The 23,378-nt window shown below is 41.6% G+C and overlaps 1 protein-coding gene across 1 annotated transcript; it reads right to left on the minus strand.

Moving 5' to 3' along the window:
• Positions 1–15,632: 15,632 nt before the first annotated feature.
• Positions 15,633–19,094, minus strand: LOC116357458 (uncharacterized). The gene is made up of 2 exons (XM_031804847.1): positions 19,088–19,094; positions 15,633–17,456 (listed from the first exon to the last, which is right to left on the minus strand). The coding sequence occupies exons 1-2, from the start codon at positions 19,092–19,094 to the stop codon at positions 16,099–16,101; spliced, it is 1,365 nt and encodes a 454-aa protein (XP_031660707.1). The 3' UTR covers positions 15,633–16,098.
• Between the last annotated feature and the right edge of the window lie 4,284 nt (positions 19,095–23,378).

Consider the following 23,378-nt stretch of genomic DNA (forward strand, 5'->3'; position numbering starts at 1 on the left):
CACACGATTCTGCTCCTTTGACTTCCAACTGACTGAACTTCTAATTAATTGGCAGTTTTGAAGTTCAAAATGTACAAAGACAGAAGTGTAAGCTAAGGCAATATCCTATTTTTTCCCCAATAAAACTATAGCATTTAGTTAAAATCTTACATTTAGAGTACAATTGGAGTACATGATTCTACTACGGTACTCTCCAAACTGTGGGGGGTGCCCCGTGGGTCGGCGGGGGGGGGGGGGGTCAGGTCATGAACAGTGCTTGTGCCCATAGAAATAGACGAGGCGTGTGCATGCGGGATGTTCCCCAATGCTGGAATGGTATAGAACCCCTGCTCTACTCTACAAAAGTACTCTACTAAAAAATGTATATATGAGTATTCTACAATACTCTACAATAGAGTTACTACAAATATATATATAAGTACTCTACAGCAGTACTCTACAATAGTACTCTACAAAATAAATATACAAAAGTACTTTACAATAGTACCCTAATAAAAAATATAAGTATTCTACAATCATACTCTATTAAAAGTACTCTACAACAGTACTCTACAATAGAGTTACTACAAATATATATATATAAGTACTCTACAGCAGTACTCTACAATAGTACTCTACAAAAGAAATATACAAAAGTACTCTACAATAGTACTCTACTAGAATATATATATATTTAAGTACTCTACAACAGTACTCTACAATAGTACTAAACAAAAAAAAAAAGTACTCTACTCTACAACGGTACTCTACAAAAAAATATAAATACTCTACGACAGTACTCTACTAAAACATATATATAAGTACTCTACTCTAGAACAGTACTCTACTCTAGAACAGTACTCTACAACAGTACTCTACTCTATAACAGTACTCTACTCTAGAACAGTACTCTACTCTATAATAGTACTCTACTCTAGAACAGTACTCTACTCTAGAACAGTACTCTACTCTAGAACAGTACTCTACTCTAGAACAGTACTCTACTCTATAATAGTACTCTACAACAGTACTCTACTCTATAACAGTACTCTACTCTATAATAGTACTCTACAACAGTACTCTACTCTATAACAGTACTCTACTCTAGAACAGTACTCTACAACAGTACTCTAGAACAGTACTCTACTCTATAACAGTACTCTACTCTAACAGTACTCTACTCTAGAACAGTACTCTATAGACTGTCTGGCGGTATTTTTGAAGTTCTAGGAAACCTACTTGAAATACTTTTTTATATTTTCGTTTCTTGTGGAACTAAATGATCCAAATTTAAGTGTTTCCTTTTCTCAATACATCGATCACATTTATCATTATTTTCCACCTCCTATTTCTCCTCGTCTTTTCTTCTTTCTCCTTTTCACCTGTTTCTCTGTTCTAAGAGGTAGGTGTCCAGCTGTCTAAGCTGTTTCGGGAAGCTCCAGTCGAGGATGCTGTGTTGTTCCCCATCACACAGTGGACATGGAGCTTATCTGGAGATACAGAATAATAGGAATAGTCTTCTAATACGCGGAGAAGAAAGACAAGACATTAAGGTGTTTGTTATTAGGAGAAGAACTACAGGAGCAGCTCTGTTCTGCAGAGAATAACAATACAGGTGGTACAGATGAACTACAGGAGCAGCTCTGTTCTGCAGAGGAACCTTGTTATAAGGAGACATGGTAAGCTACCACTGTATAGTCACTTTAATAAATAAGAAAAAAATATATATAAAAGTATTCATAAATAAGTTTAATTTGTAAACATTACAGTTCATAAGTATTTATAACAATGATTTATAAAGCCTTTTTAAACAATTAACATGTCTAATCAAATGTCTAAAGCAAAGGTAAACTGAAGTTTTGGTTGATGAACTGTGCTGCGGAGAAGTACTGGCTAAGGTCAAAAGGTGGAGAATCCTCTGCCACGACCCGACAGTAGACCCACAGGAGACCGACAGTAGACCCACAGTAGACCGACAGACCCGACAGTAGACCCGACAGTAGACCCACAGTAGACCCACAGTAGACCCACAGTAGACCCACAGTAGACCGACAGTAGACCCACAGTAGACCGACAGTAGACCGACAGACCCGACAGTAGACCCGACAGTAGACCCACAGTAGACCCACAGTAGACCACTCCGGTGTCCACGTTGTTCTGCGTCCCCTTTGCTGTGTTCAGGATGCCCAACTTTTCATTTTGTCTTTGGCTCTTGTCAAAATTAGGATTTACTAACCTGAGAGCCAGTCTGTTTGTGCTCTCATGCCAACTCATTGTTACTTATTGTCATGCCAAATGTTTTGAAATTGGCAAGAGCACAAACCCAGACCCAGGACCAAATCAAATTGTATTGGACACATACACATGGTTAGCAGATGTTAATGCGAATGTAGCGAAATGTTTGCACTTTGCGGTTGAGCGCTTTGCGGTTGAGGGCGGTGCAGTTGCCGTACCAGGTGGTGATACGGCCCGACAGGATGCTCTCGATTGTGCATCGGTAAAAGTTTGTGGGTTTTAGGTGACAAGCCAAATTTCTTCAGCCTCCTGAGGTTGAAGAGGTGCTGTTGCGCCTTCTTCACCACGCTGTCTGTGCGGGTGGACCATTTCAGTGTGTCCGTGATGTGTACGCCTAGGTACTTAAAACTCTCTGCCTTCTCCACTACTGTCCCGTCGATTTGGATAGGGGGGTGGTCCCTCTGCTGTTTCCTGAAGTCCACGATCATCTTTGTTTTGTTGACGTTGAGTGTGAGGTTATTTTCCTGACAGCACACTCCGAGGGCCCTCACCTCCTCCCTGTAGGCTGTCTCGTCGTTGTTGGTAATCAAGCCTACCACTGTAGTGTTGTCTGCAAACTTGATGATTGAGTTGGAGACGTGCATGGCCACGCAGTCATAGGTGAACAGGGAGTAAAGGAGTGGGCTGAGAATGCACCCTTGTGGGGCCCCAGTGTTGAGGATCAGCGGGGTGGAGATGTTTTCTGCCTACACCACCTGGGGGTGGCCCGTCAGAAAGTCCAGGACCCAGTTGCATAGGGCGGGGTCGAGACCCGGGGTCTCAAGCTTAATGATGAGTTTGGAAGGTACTGTTGTGTTGAATGCTGAGCTGTAGTCAATGAACAGCATTCTTAAATAGGTATTCTTCTTGTCCAGATGGGATTGTGCAGTGTGATGGTGATTGCATCGTCTGTGGGCCAATTGGGTCGGTAAGCAAATTGGAGTGGGTCTATGTTATCAGGTAGTGTGGAGGTGATATGATCCTTGACTAGTCTCTCAAAGCACTTCATGATGACAGAAGTGAGTGCTATGGGGCGGTAGTCATTTAGTTCAGTTACCTTAGCTTTCTTGGGAACAGAACCAATGGTGGCCATCTTCAAGCATGTGGGGACAACAGACTGGTGTCATGACTGTCCTGACCAGGTCAGGTTACAGGAGACCACAACCCTACAGATTATCTCTCAACCCCAACAGAGGAGGAGAGATCTAGGGGTCTGAAGATGTGGGGGTTTTATGACCCCTCACGCCCCTGGTAAATCTCAGGCCACAGACAAATTCCTTTGTCCTGTTACTATGGAGACCCAGCCTCAGAACATTAAACATGAAATAAAGGGACTTTGGAACAATGGTTTTCGTCAGCCACAATGGTGGTCATGACGATAGATGGAATATGAAAATGTTTGTCATTTTTGTTTTGTTATTAAAAGGTTAATAGAAGTTATTACGAAAACATTGTAATGTGAAGAGTTTTCCTAGTATATGTTTGATGTTTATACATTGTACGTTGTGTGGAAAATGTCCAAATCAAAGAGAATGTTTTGGGGAAGATGAAATGTTAAATTAGTTGTCTAAAATTGAGTCAAAAATGCCCTCATAACTTGGTACGCCCAGAGAATTGCCCTAAAGGCGGTTACACCCACTTCTGACCCAAGGGTGTAAAACCTGTGAGTAAAGAATTTCCAGAGAAGACTACGATACCCAAGCTGCAGCCAAGGTCTAAAAAGTCAACGAACCCAAAACGCAACGCAAGTTTGAAGACAAATATTTTTCTACCCAAGCTACGGATGAGTAGCTGTGTCTAAGCGGGTGAATTCAAGTTGAACCACCTAGCCTCCATCTCGTGGTATCTACACTGTTTCATTCCAACGCTGTGAGCTCTGAGCTACAGAGCTGTCTGTCCTCAGAAGACCCCTTCCAGAGCAAAGGGTGCGGGAACAGACTCCTAAGCCAAAAGTACACTGACATCGGGAGGACGATCAGAGAGGTGCGCCGGAGAGGTGCGTCATCGAGCAGCCTGAACGTTCCCCTAAACGGTCCACGCAGAGAATCCTCAGAGATCATCCCCACGTAATTACATCATTATATTCTGACCCATAAGAGCGGCAGTTTGGGGGAAGGCTAGGGTTAGAATAGCATAGCTGACAAATTCACCCAAATGTATATTTCTCTTGTGTACTTTATTTTTTCTCTCTCTTTTGAAATCCCCGTTGTGGGTAACGCGCCATCGTGTATTGGCCCGTTATACTAAGTTCTAATCAATTGCCTATAATGTGTTTTGTCTATGTGTATCTTTTATCATAATTTTAGCTTTTTAGTAAATAAATATTCAACTAAGATTGGTGTGGTACGAACTCATTGGTGAGACCCGGGTCCGTGCAGATTCACGGGCTATACGACGTTCAGAACGAGATTGGTAGAGGCAACTGGTGAATTAGCGGCTGTTGTAAAATCGATATTCTGATATTCTTTGAGTTCATTTGGGAAATAAAAACTCAATAAAAACTAGTTTTCCCATGGTGCCCCAGGTTAATGAGTTAATAATTGCTTGATTCAGTTAACCACGCAATTAGAAACTTTAATCATTCGATGAACAACAGTCGTCACATTAACTAATACAACGTCACGACCCTGGGATAGGGATTGATTGAATATGTCCGTAAACATACCATCCAGCTGGTCTGCACATGCTCTGAAGACGCGGCTGGGGATGCCATCTGGGCCAGCAGCCTTGCGAAGGTTAACACATTTAAATGTTTTACTCACTTTGGCCATGGAGAAGGAGAGCCCACAGTTTTTGGTAGCAGCCCGTGTCGGTGGCACTGTATTGTCCTCGAAGCGCGCAAAGAAGTTGTTTAATTTGTCTGGGAGCAAGACATCGATGTCCGCGACAGGGCTGGTTTTCTTTTTGTAATCTGTGATTCTACCCTGCCACATTCATCTTGTGTTTGAACCGTTGAATGTTTGAACCATTCTACTTTGTCTCTGTACTGATGCTTTGCTTGTTTGATTGCCTTGCAGAGGGAATAGCTGCACTGTTTGTATTCGGTCATGTTTCCAGTCGCCTTGACATAATTTAATGCAGTGCTTTCAGTTTTGCGCAAATGCTGCCATCAAGCCACGGTTTCTGGTTAGGGAAGGTTTTAATAGTCACAGTGAGTACAACATCTCCAATGCACTTCCTAATAAACTCACTCACCGAGTCGGCGTGAGTAACCCACTGTTATTGTCTGAGGTTTCCCGGAACAAATCCCAGGCTAAAGATGTACAGTGACTTCAGGTGGGAGTCTAACACATCAGACAGTAGGTAACTGTTATGTATTACAGTAATACCCAGATATAATACTGTGCACATGTTTACCAGGAACAGAAAGTCAATAATAAACTGGGTACCAGTCTGTCCTCTCTTGTCAACTCCTTATGGAATTGTCAAGCCAAAACATTTTGAATTACAATGAGTGACAAGGAGTTGGTATGACAACGCAAACAGACTGGCACTCAAGCTAGGTAAATAATGCGACTTTATAAATTAATCCTACAGACGGTGATAATAATTTTTGGGGGGATGGGAATGAATTAATCAAAGAATGGAAAAGACTGAAATCTAAAAGGGACGTAATTAAAATAGAGAAGTGGAATGACATATTTCCACAATGACATCCTTGATGTGGTAGACACATTCCAAAACACAAAATATTTGATAATTAAAAAAAATGTGCAAACGTATGTGATTCTTCGTTGCAATGTGTTCCATGTAATAAATTAGCAAAAAATTCTAAACTGTTTTTGCTTTGTCATTATGGGGTATTGTGTGTAGGTTTGATGAGGGGGGGTGATGAGGCGAGGGGGGGGGGGAATTAATAAATTGTAGAATAAAGCTGTAATGTAAGAAAATGTGGAAAAAGTCAAGGGGTCTGAATACTTTCCGAAGGCACTGTATAATAGCGAGTGAAGCTAATCGTGTGTGTCCTGTTCAACATGTTGTCAAACAGTTCTAGAAAACAAATAGTAAAATGTGCTTTTAATTCTGGGAGCCTGAGTGGAGTTGGTCAGGGGGGGAGGCACAGATTGTATAACTGGCCAGTGACAGGACAGGCATCAAATGGAAGAGATTTATTTAGGACTAGTATGTGGCAGGCAGGGAAGCCCCCTGAACTTAGTGGCTGTAGTGGAAAAACCTCCTCAGTAATAGTCCCAAATTACACCCTATTCCTGGTCTAAAACGAATGCACTATATGGGGACTACGATGCCATCCTGGACCCGTGAGTGGCAGCGGGGTTTCATTAAGGCACTGCATCTCAGTGCTAGAGGCGTCACTACAGACCCTGGTTCGATTCCAGGCTGTATCACAACCGGCCGCGCTTGGGAGTCCCATAGTGCGATGCACAATTGACCCAGCGTCGTCCGGGTTAGGATTTTGCCGGGGTTAGGCCGTCATTGTAAGTAAGAATTTGTTCTTAATTAACTGACTTGCCTAGTTAAATAAAAGTGACATAAAGTCCTGAACAGAGCTGGTAACTGTACTCTGTGCTGTGCTGTGCTGTGCTTAGCCACGCCAAAAGACATATTGCACTCCAGTGAACAGGGAATCAAATCAAATCAAATCAAATTTATTTATATAGCCCTTCGTACATCAGCTGATATCTCAAAGTGCTGTACAGAAACCCAGCCTAAAACACCAAACAGCAAGCAATGCAGGTGGCTGTAGGGAATGCCAAGCGTCTGTTCGAATTCTGTCAGTTTACATCTCACAGTCTTAAAGCAAGGGCCGTGGGACTCTGTGCGTCATTCTATATAGAAGCAGTATATCTCACAGTCTTAAAGCAAGGGCCGTGGGACACTGTGCGTCATTCTATATAGAAGCAGTATATCTCACAGTCTTAAAGCAAGGGCCGTGGGACTCTGTGCGTCATTCTATATAGAAGCAGTATATCTCACAGTCTTAAAGCAAGGGCCGTGGGACTCTGTGCGTCATTCTATATAGAAGCAGTATATCTCACAGTCTTAAAGCAAGGGCCGTGGGACTCTGTGCGTCATTCTATATAGAAGCAGTATATCTCACAGTCTTAAAGCAAGGGCCGTGGGACTCTGTGCGTCATTCTATATAGAAGCAGTATATCTCACAGTCTTAAAGCAAGGGCCGTGGGACTCTGTGCGTCATTCTATATAGAAGCAGTATATCTCACAGTCTTAAAGCAAGGGCCGTGGGACTCTGTGCGTCATTCTATATAGAAGCAGTATATCTCACAGTCTTAAAGCCGTGGGACTCTGTGCGTCATTCTATATAGAAGCAGTATATCTCACAGTCTTAAAGCAAGGGCCGTGGGACTCTGTGCGTCATTCTATATAGAAGCAGTATATCTCACAGTCTTAAAGCCGTGGGACTTTGTGCGTCATTCTATATAGAAGCAGTATATCTCACAGTCTTAAAGCCGTGGGACTCTGTGCGTCATTCTATATAGAAGCAGTATATCTCACAGTCTTAAAGCCGTGGGACTCTGTGCGTCATTCTATATAGAAGCAGTATATCTCACAGGTTATATTGTCAAATAAATATGTAACTTTTGATGTGTATTTCTAGGATGAAAGATCATTGAAATGTGTTAAGATAGGGAAAGGATGATACTCTGTATAAACTGGTACAGGGCTTGAGTTCTCACTGATCTTCTAAAGGCTCCTCAATGCCAGCCAAAGAACAGATGAAGGATCATGATTGCGGTGTGGAAACGAGTTGAAATGAAGCACTGTACACCTGTCAGATTTCCATTTTTTTTTTTTTTTTACACCAATTCCCTCTTCTGTCTTCAGATCTTCATGCTCCGTGACATCATTCATTCTGACGGTGAAATCATGTCACCTGTGACGTACAACGAGCGTTTCTCTCTCCACAGTACGACGCTCTGGAGAGCTAGTGTCTCGTAAGATGGCTCCATTGCATTGCTTTTCACAGTTTTTTGCTCTGGATCACCTGTATACAAGCCTTTGAACCACAGTTGAACCATATTTCTGTCATAGTATATCATCCCTCTTTACTGTGAGACATTTACAGTTTTAACAGCTTTCGTGTAGATTTCAACAGGTTTTTAATTTTTATTTATTTAAGACACATTATTCTGAGAGATGAAGTGACTTAATAAGTGTTGATACTATTTCTGAATAAAGGTATACGTGCAGAAGAGACACATCGATGTGGCCTACATGTTGTTCTCTATTATCCTCCATCTGTCTGTCTAGATATATTTCTATCAAGCGAAGATAGAATCAGAATAATATATGTTAGGGCTGTTGTATTAGAGAGAGATAACATACAGCAATAATAGTCTTTCACATTTATACCATGAGTCATTATCCCCCCCCCCCCATCCTTTCCAGAGATAAGGATGTGTTCAGATGGTACAGTCTGATGGACTGGCCATCTGGCATTTCGGGCAAATGCCAGATAGGCTGGTCCATTTTTAGCCCGGTAGCCCTGTTAAACTTGGGTTGTTTTTGCAAAATGATAATTATTTGGTTAATAACGGGAGCCTCAATGTGTCGCGGCCTCAAGGGATAAAAACAAAAGGGGGCCATGTGTTAAAGTGCCAGGGCCGATTTCTGATCCCAGTCTGCCCCTGGGTACAGTTGGCGTAGACATGCAGGGTTGGGGAGAAGCTGAGAATCCCTTGGCCCAGGCAGGGTGGGTGGTTCTGGGCTGTGTTTCTCTCTGATGGCAGAACAGTGTTGGAGGCCAGGGACCTGCTGTTGTAACACATTAACAGCAGGTGGTAGAGAGACCAGAACAACACCAATGTGCCCCTCCAGATGTGATTCTGCTAATTGAAACTAATTAGAGGACATGTTTTTCAGAATGTCGTCATTAGCAACTTGGTGCTCTTCGCAATCTGTCATTTGTAATGTTGGTTGTTGTAGAAAGAAGGGCGTTGGTGGTAATTAACGAGTGTTCAGTACTTATGTTTCCATGGTTTTGTGCATTGTGTCTGTATGTGGACATGTTTCTTCTCATTGTGAAACAACTGTTATCTCACACAAGTCTTTGAATTATAAAAGCTGAATGTGTTAATTTATTTCTGAAAAATGTCTTTACACTGAAGAATAAAACAGCTCAACCATCTACAGTATGAGTATACAGAACAGTTGTCTCCTACTAGATTACCAGTCTACAGTATGAGTATACAGTACAGTTGTCTCCTACTAGATTACCAGTCTACAGTATGAGTATACAGAACAGTTGTCTCCTACTAGATTACCAGTCTACAGTATGAGTATACAGTACAGTTGTCTCCTACTAGATTACCAGTCTACAGTATGAGTATACAGTACAGTTGTCTCCTACTAGATTACCAGTCTACAGTATGAGTATACAGTACAGTTGTCTCCTACTAGATTACCAGTCTACAGTATGAGTATACAGTACAGTTGTCTCCTACTAGATTACCAGTCTACAGTATGAGTATACAGTACAGTTGTCTCCTACTAGATTACCAGTCTACAGTATGAGTATACAGTACAGTTGTCTCCTACTAGATTACCAGTCTACAGTATGAGTATACAGTACAGTTGTCTCCTACTAGATTACCAGTCTACAGTATGAGTATACAGTACAGTTGTCTCCTACCAGACTACAGTATGAGTATACAGTACAGTTGTCTCCTACTAGATTACCAGACTATAGTATGTCCAAAAGTGCCTATAGATGTCCTCATTGTCATCTGGTATTGGAGATGTCTGTCCAGGTCTCAACGCTGCTCCAGGGAATCCAGCATCGGCACAGATTTTCCTGTTTGTGGCCATGATGGTATCCTCTCCACCAGAGGTCAGTTCCTCATCGATCATCAGGTAGGCCAGGACCAGACTGGAGGGGCGACTCAGACCCAGCGCAGTGGACCAACACCTGCCAGGCCTGGGGGAGTGAAGAAAGGTAGGTGTACTTAGTCAGCTCTCATTTAGTTATATTTAGAAGAAGACGACACAGGTACAAAGATAATTCCATTACATGTGTAATAATTAAATACATAGGTAAAAAAAATTACATTGTTACTTTTTATTTATTTATTTTTTAGGTATTTTGTCTTAACTGCATTGTTGGTTAAGGGCTTGTAAAGTAAGTAATTTCACTGTAAATTCTGAAAAATCTAACGTAATTTCATTCACTACCTAAGTGATGTCTCAACTCACCCAAATCCTTAGCAACAGGGGTTTCATTTAAAGTATCCCATTTATGTAGTAGAAGAACAGCGCATGGATTACTTGTTGTTCATTTCATATTGTGTCAAACTCTGAATTACAGACCTGTAGGCTTAATATCAAAATGGAGTACTTAAAAAAATACAAAAATGCTTTCCTCCCAAAAGTTTTCTTTCAACAATGTTGCAACACGGTAATCCGTGATTTCCCTTATCCTACTTTGGGGTTTAGGGCCCATAGGAGCGGGTAATTGAACTGTCTTCCAGCCTGTGTTTCTGCTAGGGATTACTGTAGGCCCCGATACACACTGAAGCACTAGTCAGATCAGCCAGCCAGCATGTGAAGGAGGGGAGGGGAGGCATCATATGCGTCCCAAATATAAACCTATTCCCTACATAGTACACTACAGGGACACAGACATCATCTAATTACTGCCATGTGATTGGATCACTCTGCATAACAGGGACAGGAAGTAGCAACTCTGTTACAACACAAGGCCACAAACATAATTGTGTAATTTCCATGTCCAATGAAAGTGTTGCTTACAAATTACCAGGGCAATCCATTTAAAAACAATTTTCTTGTCCAAGGTCCCTGGCTTATGAGGTCACTGTGGGGTACGATATTAGCTTGATATTGCCCTGTCCAAGGTCCCCGGCTTATGGGGTACGATATTAGCTTAATGTTATGTTTTAGCAGCTTTGTGATTTGCATTTTAACTGCTAATGGAATAGAAGGGAGGATTGCTGCATGTTGTTGGAACTGACAGACGAATGATGTTTGAATATACAATTAATTCACAAACAATGTAATGGTAAATTTAGAGGTAATTATACAGAGTGTATAGACTAAAACAGAAAGCCTTCTGTATGGTACAACAGACAGCCTTCTGTATGGTACAACAGACAGCCTTCTGTATGGTACAACAGAAAGCCTTCTGCATGGTACAACAGACAGCCTTCTGTATGGTACAACAGACAGCCTTCTGCACGGTACAACAGACAGCCTTCTGCATGGTACAACAGACAGCCTTCTGTATGGTACAACAGACAGCCTTCTGCACGGTACAACAGACAGCCTTCTGCACGGTACAACAGAAAGCCTTCTGCATGGTACAACAGAAAGCCTTCTGCATGGTACAACAGAAAGCCTTCTGCATGGTACAACAGACAGCCTTCTGCACGGTACAACAGACAGCCTTCTGTATGGTACAACAGAAAGCCTTCTGCACGGTACAACAGACAGCCTTCTGCACGGTACAACAGACAGCCTTCTGCACGGTACAACAGACAGCCGTCTGTATGGTACAACAGACAGCCGTCTGTATGGTACAACACACAGCCTTCTGCATGGTACAACAGACAGCCTTCTGTATGGTACAACAGACAGCCGTCTGTATGGTACAACACACAGCCTTCTGCATGGTACAACAGACAGCCTTCTGTATGGTACAACAGACAGCCGTCTGTATGGTACAACAGACAGCCTTCTGTATGGTACAACAGACAGCCGTCTGTATGGTACAACACACAGCCTTCTGCATGGTACAACAGACAGCCGTCTGTATGGTACAACAGGACAGCCTTCTGTATGGTACAACAGACAGCCGTCTGTATGGTACAACACACAGCCTTCTGCATGGTACAACAGACAGCCGTCTGTATGGTACAACAGACAGCCTTCTGTATGGTACAACAGACAGCCTTCTGTATGGTACAACACACAGCCTTCTGCATGGTACAACAGACAGTGTTCGCGTTAAACTTCCCATCTGCTGCATTCAGGACGTGGGTTATGTGATGAGCCTGGAGTGTCCTCTTGTCTTTGGCTGCATACCTAAAGACACAGAAAATCACAAGAGGTCAGGGTTCATTTCAATTCAAGTTTAGTCAATTCAGGTCAGGAAGTAAAGGAAAACCATCGAACATTGGAAATTCAGTTCGGTTCCTGAATTTAATTGGAATTTCAGTTTGCTTCCTGAATTGAATTGGAATTTCAGTTCGGTTCCTGAATTTAGTTGGAATTTCAGTTTGCTTCCTGAATTGAATTGGAATTTCAGTTCGGTTCCTGAATTTAGATGGAATTTCAGTTTGCTTCCTGAATTGAATTGGAATTTCAGTCTACTTCCAGAATTGAAATGTAATTGGAATTTCAGTATACTTCCTGAATTGACTGAATTTAAATGTAATTAGAATTTCAGTATACTTCCTGAATTGACAGAATTGGAATTGACCCCAACCCTGTAAAAGAGGTATTTTCTTCTCTGGTTCAAACCATCAACTCATGCCCCCTCGACTCACATCACTCCTTACACAACAAATGTATCTAGTGTTGATTTTTCAGTCTAACATTTCTAGGTTAAGTGTTAAATTAACATTAATTGGTGTAAAAGAACCCCAGTGTTGTTAATAACCAGTGTTAAAGTAAAACCACGCCCATAATTATCATATTTCCCAGGATGCTCTATTGCAGGTAGATTTTTTTTTTAGAATTGGTTGTTTCAATATGTATGTTTTTTCATGTACATTGATTTATAAATTCATATTGTCACATTTTGTTGTTACAGCCTGACTTTAAAATGGATAAAATATTATTTTTTCTTTCTCACCCATCTACACACAATGGGTAATACCATAATGAAAAAGTGAAAACAAGTTTTTATAAATAGTTCAAATAGAAAATGAAATACAGCAATATCTAATTTATATAAGTATTATTATTTATTTTTTAACTAGGCAAGTCAGTTAAGAACAAATTCTTATTTTCAATGACGGCCTATGAACGGTGGGCCTTGTTCAGGGGCAGAACGACAGATGTTGTACATTTTCAGCTCGGTGATTCGATCTTGCAACCTTTCGGTTACTAGTCCAACACTCTAACCACTAGGCTACGCTGCTGCCCCTAGTGTCAATACTATGCAGAAGCACCTTTGACAGCAATTACTGCTGTGAGTTTTTCCGGGTAAGTCTCTAAACCCTTTCCACACCTGGATTGAGCAGTATTTGCACATGATTATTTTTGTATTTCTTAAAATTCTGTCAAATTGGTTGTTGATCATTGCTAGACAACCATTTTCAGGTCTTGCCATAGATTTTTCAAGTAGATTTAAATCAAAACTGTAACTCGGCCACTCAGGAACATTCACTGTCTTCTTGGTAAGCAACTCCAGTGTAGATTTGGCCTTGTGTTTTAGGCATTTATCCTGCTGAAAGGTGAATTCATCTCACAGTGTCTGGTGGAAAGCAGATTGAACCAGATTTTCATCTACGATTTTGCCCGTGCTTAGCTCCATTCCATTTATTTATTTTATCCTGAAAAACTCCCCAGTCCTTATTAACGATTACAAGCATAACCATAACATGATGCAGCCACCACTATGCTTGAAAATATGTCGAGTGCTACTCAGTAATGTTGGAAAACCTCCCTGGTCTTCTTTACTTGTCTATTTTCAAAGGATAAGAACATTAATCATTTCATAGTTCGCATATAAATTGATCCACATAGAAAACGAATGGTATAGAAATCGTAAATGACCTGGTAATAGGGAAAACATTTAGTTCTGTGACAGCTTTAAAAAGACATTTTGGACCAATGTAGATATGTTTTAAATACATTCAACTTAAAATGTTGATTTGAAATCTTTTGGACATCAACACAATCTTATTTGAGTTAGAAAATGATAAATAAATAAATATAAAATGATGTTCATATGATAGGGAAGATAAACCCTGCAGAGAGCCTATCCAACTGACAATCTCTTAGGAAAAAAATATTAACTATTGGAACCAAGACTTAAAAAATAAACAATATTGGCACAAGATGGAGGGAAAGTTGGAACATAAACTAACGGTATTACAGTTAACAAAAATGAATGCTTCATCCAGTATAAATGAATGTATGGAATGTATTATACAAGAGACAACATTCACAAGTTCTACAACACAACGTGTCCGAAGTGTTAAAACTAATAATGACTCTATAATCCATGCGTTCTGGGAATGTTATGATGTCCGTACGTTGTGGGCGGAGTTAGAACGTTGCGCTTCAGAAGTATTACAATGTAAATGAGCTTTTGATCCGTCGGTCTGCATATTTCAAGACAATGGCGTATGAGGGTGCAGTGTGATACCTGATGGGTTGGACTATACATTTCTCGTCAATCATCTTTAAAAAAAAAATGTTTACTTAAACTGGAAATCAACCAATCTTCCATCGTTAACACAATGGAAAGGTCAAATGCTTTATTAACTCAGATTAAGTCAATGTTGAAAGGTGTTTGTGGGGGGCTACGGAGAGAAACAAAATGGTGCAGTTTGAGGCCATGTGGCGGAGACTGATATGGCCACCTGAGATGAGGGTGTGAGCAGGGGGGGGGTCTGGGCAGTGGGGATGTTGTGGATGTTTGTATGATGTTGTTGTTTGTATCTGTACGTTTTGTATTGTTTATAAAAGATACAAAATTAAACCGTACAACAACAAAAAAGTCCTTTGTCTTTGTGGTTAAATATCTGTTTGAATTTCACTTCTCGAGGGACCTTACAGAAAATTGTATGTGTGGGTTACAGAGATGAGGTAGTCATTCAAAAATCATGTTAAACACTATTATTGCACACAGAGCGAGTCCATGCAACTTATGTGAACTTATTTAGGCTTGCCATAACAAAGGTGTTGAATACTTATTGACTCAAGCAGTCTTGCTTTTAATTTTTTATTAATTCGTTTTTTTTATTTTATCAAAAAACATAATTACACTTTGACATTATAGGGTATTGTATGTGTCTCCATTTCACCCATTCTGGATGTAACGCAACAAAATGTGGAAAAAGTCAAGGGGTGTGAATACCTTCTTGAAGGTCCTGTAAACAACATAAATTTGTCTAAACGAATCCAATCTGTTACTTGGATTCATGGCACCCGTTACTGAAATGGTTGTTCAAGTTTAGATGGTTTATGTTGTCTCATATCTTTGCCTTCCCAATCCTGCAGTCGTTCTGAATACAGGTTCCGGGCGAAACGAAATATAAAATGTTGGATATCGCCACTGACTGGAGTCCAATAGGAATTACACATCACTTTGCAAACCGTCATAATGTGATTTGCAAACCCTTGAGTTTCAGGCCACCAAATTAAGGTAAAACTATGCGCTCAGAATAAGGACTGATTAATTAGCTGTATTGAATGTAATTTTAATGTTTTTATCTTTTGGAAAAGTTTTATTGGCACAATTCCTTTAAAAACAGCTCATACATTTTTTACATCATTTACACACATAAAAACGGCAACAAGGCATAAAACACAGCATTTGAAAGTTACATTTAAATTAGTTAAAAAGTACATGTTGTTAAAACCAATTAGTTAAAACAACCATGAGTAAAAGTACTTTCCTTGTAAAAATATCAAATCTGTAGAAGCCATTTAAAATGTGTACTAATGATCTAACAAAGGTAAAACATTTTTAAGACATGAAAAACATGTTAAAAAGCCACTTTGTTAAAAAGCTGTCTTCAGTCCCTTGTACAGGAGCGGGGTGAGTCTTTATCAAGCTCACCTCATCCTGCTCTTCTGAATAGACCATCGTCCCATCCTTCGGGGCCCAGAGGAGATCCCTCCCCTAGGCGCATCGCTCTAGGCGCCGCAGCGCTGTCAGGCCGTGGCCGCCGGGACCTAGGGTGTTGTGGGGGACCCTTCGCCTGGGGTCGAGGCCCCCTTCCTTTCGTACCACCCCAGGGCTTCCGTGGCTACCATGGCCACTGCCTGGGGGGTGGTCTCTACGTTTTTCGCTACCAGCAGGTTGCGGGAGGACCACAGTGCTTCCTTCAGGCACGTGAGGGTGGGCCAGAGCTTGGTGAAGGTCTTCGATGAAATGGGCCTTCGGCCCACCCCATATAGCACGAGCTGAGGTGTTAGGTCCTCCCCTGCTGGCAGACACGAGGTAATCAGGGGGCCTGCTTCCTTCCACAGGTCCCTGGCGGCTCTGCACTCCCAGAGCATGTGCCTCACCGATTCTTCTTGGCCGCAGCCTGTTCGGGGGCACGCGGATGTCCTCGCCATGCCCCGTGAGTGCATAACGGCCCTGACCGGGAGGATCTCATGGGCGACCATCCAGGACAGGTCCCGATGCCGATTCAGGAGAGCAGGATGGGCCACGTTGCGCCAAACCGTTGTGGGCTCACCTATAGCGAGCCCGCGCACTGGACATACTGGTTCCCGCTCCTGCACAAGAGAGAGAAGAGAGCGGTGTTTTGTTAAGACCGTGACTGTTTCTTTTTCCAGTTTAAAATGTCTTAAAAACTTCTGGAGCTGGACGTAGGGCGGGGGTAGCAGGAAAGAGACTGGGGCTCGCAGGTCGACTGGGATCAGCCTCAGAGTCCTGAGGTATGAACCCAGCCAGAACCGTGCGAGGGCCTGAGTCTTGTTGTTGACCGGGGAGGTGGCAAGAGTCAGATGTAACGCTGTGTAGCGGCTGCCCAGGAACAAGTAGAGGTCAGGCAAGCCTTTCCCCCCCTTGGACCTGGGCCTCTTGACCACCTCCCTCCTCAGCCTCTCCCACTTGCCTCCCCACAGGAAGTAGAAAAGCATTCGCTCCAGGTCTAAAATACTCCTTCGAGGGGGGATAAAAACAGAACTGATTAATAAAAGCACAGGTAAAATCACAGCTTTAATGATTAAAACCTTGCCCTCAAAAGTCAGCTGTCGTAGTCCCCAAAAACCCAGTCTCTGTCTTACGGTCCCCAGGATTCCACTCCAGTTACCACTCCCTCCTCCCCCCCGGTCAAACTTTACCCCCAGTACCCTTATGTCCGTCAGTTTAACTGTCAGAGGTAGTCTGGTCAAGTCTGGGTCTGCCCACGGTCCGAAGAATTGGGCCTCTGTCTTGTCTCTGTTCAGTCTCGCCCCAGAGGCTCGTCCGTAAAAGGTCGGTACATAAAACGGGATACCCACCCCACTGATCCCTTGGTCCCTTCTCAAGACCTGTGCCAGTGTAATTTTAATGTTAGTATATTCAATTAGGATGTCACTTGCTGGGGGCCAAAGAACACACAAAAAGAAACCACAACAACCAAGTCTCTGTCACTAACAAATACAGTCATGGGTGGTAACTACAATTCACCAGAAATGAAAGGCACTCTGGGAAATATGCAAATAATGATTTACACAAAGCAGTGTGTGTATTTAACACTGAAAAGTGTGGCCCTGTATAGACACTGGGCCAGTGTTCAATTTAACACTCTGTGTTGATTTAACAATGGGGAATTTGCTGTGCAGCAGACATTTTTAATACTGTGACTTACTGTACAGTAAGTGCATAAAGCACATTTTACTATTTGCATGTGATCCCTGCGGTACTTGATCCCACATTCTTGTGACAGAAGATGTCGCCAGTGGGCTTGTCAAAACTTCATACATTGAACTTAATAATGGGTGAGCCTGTCAACGTGATGAAAGGGTGGTCCTCCTGGGTTATGCCAAGGTCATGGGGTTCAAAGCATCACAAATACAGCACATACAGCACATACCAACACATACAGCACATACCAACACATACAGCACATACCAACACATACAGCACATACCAACACATACAGCACATACCAACACATACAGCACATACCAACACATACCAACACATACAGCACATACCAACACATTCAGCACATACCAACACATACAGCACATACCAACACATACCAACACATACAGCACATACCAACACATACCAACACATAACAGCACATACCAACACATACCAACACATACCAGCACATACCAACACATACAGCACATACCAACACATACCAACACATACAGCACATACTAACACATACCAACACATACAGCACATACTAACATCTACCAACACCTACAGCACATACCAGCACATACAAACACATTCAGCACATACCAATACATACAGCACACTCTAACACATACAGCACATACAGCACATACCAGCACATACAGCACATACAAACACATACAGCACATGCACATACCAACACATACAGCACATACTAACACATTCAGCACATACCAACACATATAGCACATACCAGAACATACAGCACATACTAACACATACAGCACATACCAACACATACAGCACATACACATACCAACACATACAGCACACACTAACACATACCAACACATACAGCACATACCAACACATACAGCACATGCACATACCAACACATACAGCACATGCACATACCAACACATACCAACACATACAGCACACACTAACACATACCAACACATACAGCACATTCTAACACATACAGCACATACAGCACATTCTAACACATACAGCACATACCAACACATACAGCACATGCACATACCAACACATACAGCACACACTGACACATACAGCACATACAGCACATAAACATACCAACACATACAGCACATACCCTAACATACAGCACATACCAACACATACAGCACATACAGCACATACAAACACATATAGCACATACCAACACATACAGCACATACTAACACATGCAGCACATACTAACACATGGAGCACATACCCACACATAGAGCACATACCAGCACATAGTAGCACATACCCACACATACAGCACATACAAACACATACAGCACACACTAACATATATAGCACATACCAGCACATACTAACACTTACAGCACATACTAACACATACAGCACATACAAACACATTCAGCACATACAGCACATTCTAACACATACCAACACATACAGCACATACCAACACATACCAACACATACAGCACACACTAACACATACCAACACATACAGCACATTCTAACACATACAGCACATACCAACACATACAGCACATACCAACACATACAGCACATACCAACACATAGAGCACATGCACATACCAACACATACCAACACATACAGCACATACAGCACACACTAACACATACAGCACATACCAACACATACAGCACATGCACATACCAACACATACCAACACATACAGCACATACAGCACACACGAACACATACAGCACATACCAACACATACAGCACACACTAACACATACAGCACATACCAACACATACAGCACATGCACATACCAACACATACAAACACATATAGCACATACCAACACATACAGCACATACCAACACATACAGCACATACTAACACATACTAACACATACAGCACATACAGCTAATACAGCACATACAAACACATATAGCACATACCAACACATACAGCACATACCAACACATACTAACACATACAGCACATAGTAGCACATACCAACACATACTAACACATACAGCACATAGTAGCACATACAGCACATACCCACACATACAGCACATACCAGCACATACTAACACATGGAGCACATGCAGCACATACTAACACATACAGCACACACTAACATATATAGCACATACCAGCACATACTAACACTTATAGCACATACTAACGCGTACAGCACATACTGCACATACCAACACATACAGCACAAACCCTAACATACAGCATTTACAAACACATACCAACACATACAGCACATACTAACACATACAGCACATACAAACACATATAGCACATACCAACACATACAGCACATACTAACACATACAGCACATACAAACACATATAGCACATACCAACACATACAGCATATACAAACACATACAGCACATACCAACACATACAGCACATACAAACACATATAGCACATACCAACACATACAGCACATACTAACACATGCAGCACATACTAACACATGGAACACATACCCACACATACAGCACATACCCACACATACAGCACATACCAACACATACAGCACATACCAACACATACAGCACATAGTAGCACATACCAACACATACAGCACATACCCACGCATACAGCACATACAGCACATAGTAGCACATACTAGCACATACAGCACATACCCACGCATACAGCACATACAGCACATACTAACACATACAGCACATACTAACACATACAGCACATACTAACACATACAGCACATACCAACACATATAGCACATACCAACACATACAGCACATACTAACACATACCCACACATACAGCACATACCCACACATACAGCACATACCCACACATACAGCACATACCCACACATACAGCACATACCCACACATACAGCACATACCAACACATACCAACACATACAGCACATACCAACACATATAGCACATACCAACACCTACCAACACATACCAACACATACAGCACATACTAACACATACCAACACATACAGCACATACCCACACATACAGCACATACCCACACATACAGCACATACCAACACATACCAACACATACAGCACATACCAACACTTACAGTGCATACCAACACATACTAACACATATAGCACATACTAACACATGCAGCACATACAAACACATGGAGCACATACCCACACATACAGCACATACCAACACATACTAACGCATACAGCACATACTAACACATGCAGCACATACAAACACATGGAGCACATACCACACATACAGCACATACCAACATACAGCATATACTAGCACAAACCAACACATACAGCACATACCAACACATACTAACACATGCAGCACATACAAACACATGGAGCACATACCCACACATAGAGCACATACCAACACATACTAACACATACAGCACATACCAACACATACAGCACATGCACATAGGGCACATACTAACACATATAGCACACACTAACATATACAGCACATACCATCACATACTAACACTTACAGCACATACTAACACGTACAGCACATACTAACACTTACAGCACATACTAACACTTACAGCACATACCAACACATACAGCAGATACCAACACATACAGCACATACCAACACATACTAACACATACAGCACATACCAACACATACAACATATACAAACACATACAGCACATACCAACACATACAGCACATACAAACACATACAGCACATACCAACACATACAACATATACAAACACATACCAACACATACAGCACATATCAACACATACAGCACATACCAACACATACAACATATACAACACATAAGAACACATACAGCACATATCAACACATGCAGCACATACAAACACATACAGCACATACCAACACATACAGCACATACCAACACATACAGCACATACCAACACATACCAACACATACAGCATTTACAAACACATACCAACACATACAGCACATACTAACACATACAGCACATACAAACACATATAGCACATACCAACACATACAGCACATACTAACACATACAGCACATACAAACACATATAGCACATACCAACACATACAGCATATACAAACACATACCAACACATACAGCACATACCAACACATACAGCACATACAAACACATATAGCACATACCAACACATACAGCACATACTAACACATGCAGCACATACTAACACATGGAACACATACCCACACATACAGCACATACCCACACATACAGCACATACCAACACATACAGCACATACCAACACATACAGCACATAGTAGCACATACCAACACATACAGCACATACCCACGCATACAGCACATACAGCACATAGTAGCACATACTAGCACATACAGCACATACCCACGCATACAGCACATACAGCACATACTAACACATACAGCACATACTAACACATACAGCACATACTAACACATACAGCACATACCAACACATATAGCACATACCAACACATACAGCACATACTAACACATACCCACACATACAGCACATACCCACACATACAGCACATACCCACACATACAGCACATACCCACACATACAGCACATACCAACACATACCAACACATACAGCACATACCAACACATATAGCACATACCAACACCTACCAACACATACCAACACATACAGCACATACTAACACATACCAACACATACAGCACATACCCACACATACAGCACATACCCACACATACAGCACATACCAACACATACAGCACATACCAACACATACTAACACATATAGCACATACTAGTGCATACCAACACATACTAACACATATAGCACATACTAACACATGCAGCACATACAAACACATGGAGCACATACCCACACATACAGCACATACCAACACATACTAACACATACAGCACATACTAACACATGCAGCACATACAAACACATGGAGCACATACCACACATACAGCACATACCAACATACAGCATATACTAGCACAAACCAACACATACAGCACATATCAACACATGGAGCACATACCCACACATAGAGCACATACCAACACATACTAACACATACAGCACATACCAACACATACAGCACATGCACATAGGGCACATACTAACACATACAGCACACACTAACATATACAGCACATACCATCACATACTAACACTTACAGCACATACTAACACGTACAGCACATACTAACACTTACAGCACATACTAACACTTACAGCACATACCAACACATACAGCAGATACCAACACATACAGCACATACCAACACATACTAACACATACAGCACATACCAACACATACAACATATACAAACACATACAGCACATACCAACACATACAGCACATACAAACACATACAGCACATACCAACACATACAACATATACAAACACATACCAACACATACAGCACATATCAACACATACAGCACATACCAACACATACAACATATACAACACATAAGAACACATACAGCACATATCAACACATGCAGCACATACAAACACATACAGCACATACCAACACATACAGCACATACCAACACATACAGCACATACCAACACATACCAACACATACAGCACATACCAACACATACTAACACATGCAGCACATACAAACACATGGAGCACATACCCACACATAGAGCACATACCAACACATACCAACACATACAGCATATACTAA

The sequence above is a fragment of the Oncorhynchus kisutch genome, linkage group LG25, assembly GCF_002021735.2.
Source record: "Oncorhynchus kisutch isolate 150728-3 linkage group LG25, Okis_V2, whole genome shotgun sequence".
Lineage (NCBI taxonomy): Eukaryota > Metazoa > Chordata > Actinopteri > Salmoniformes > Salmonidae > Oncorhynchus > Oncorhynchus kisutch.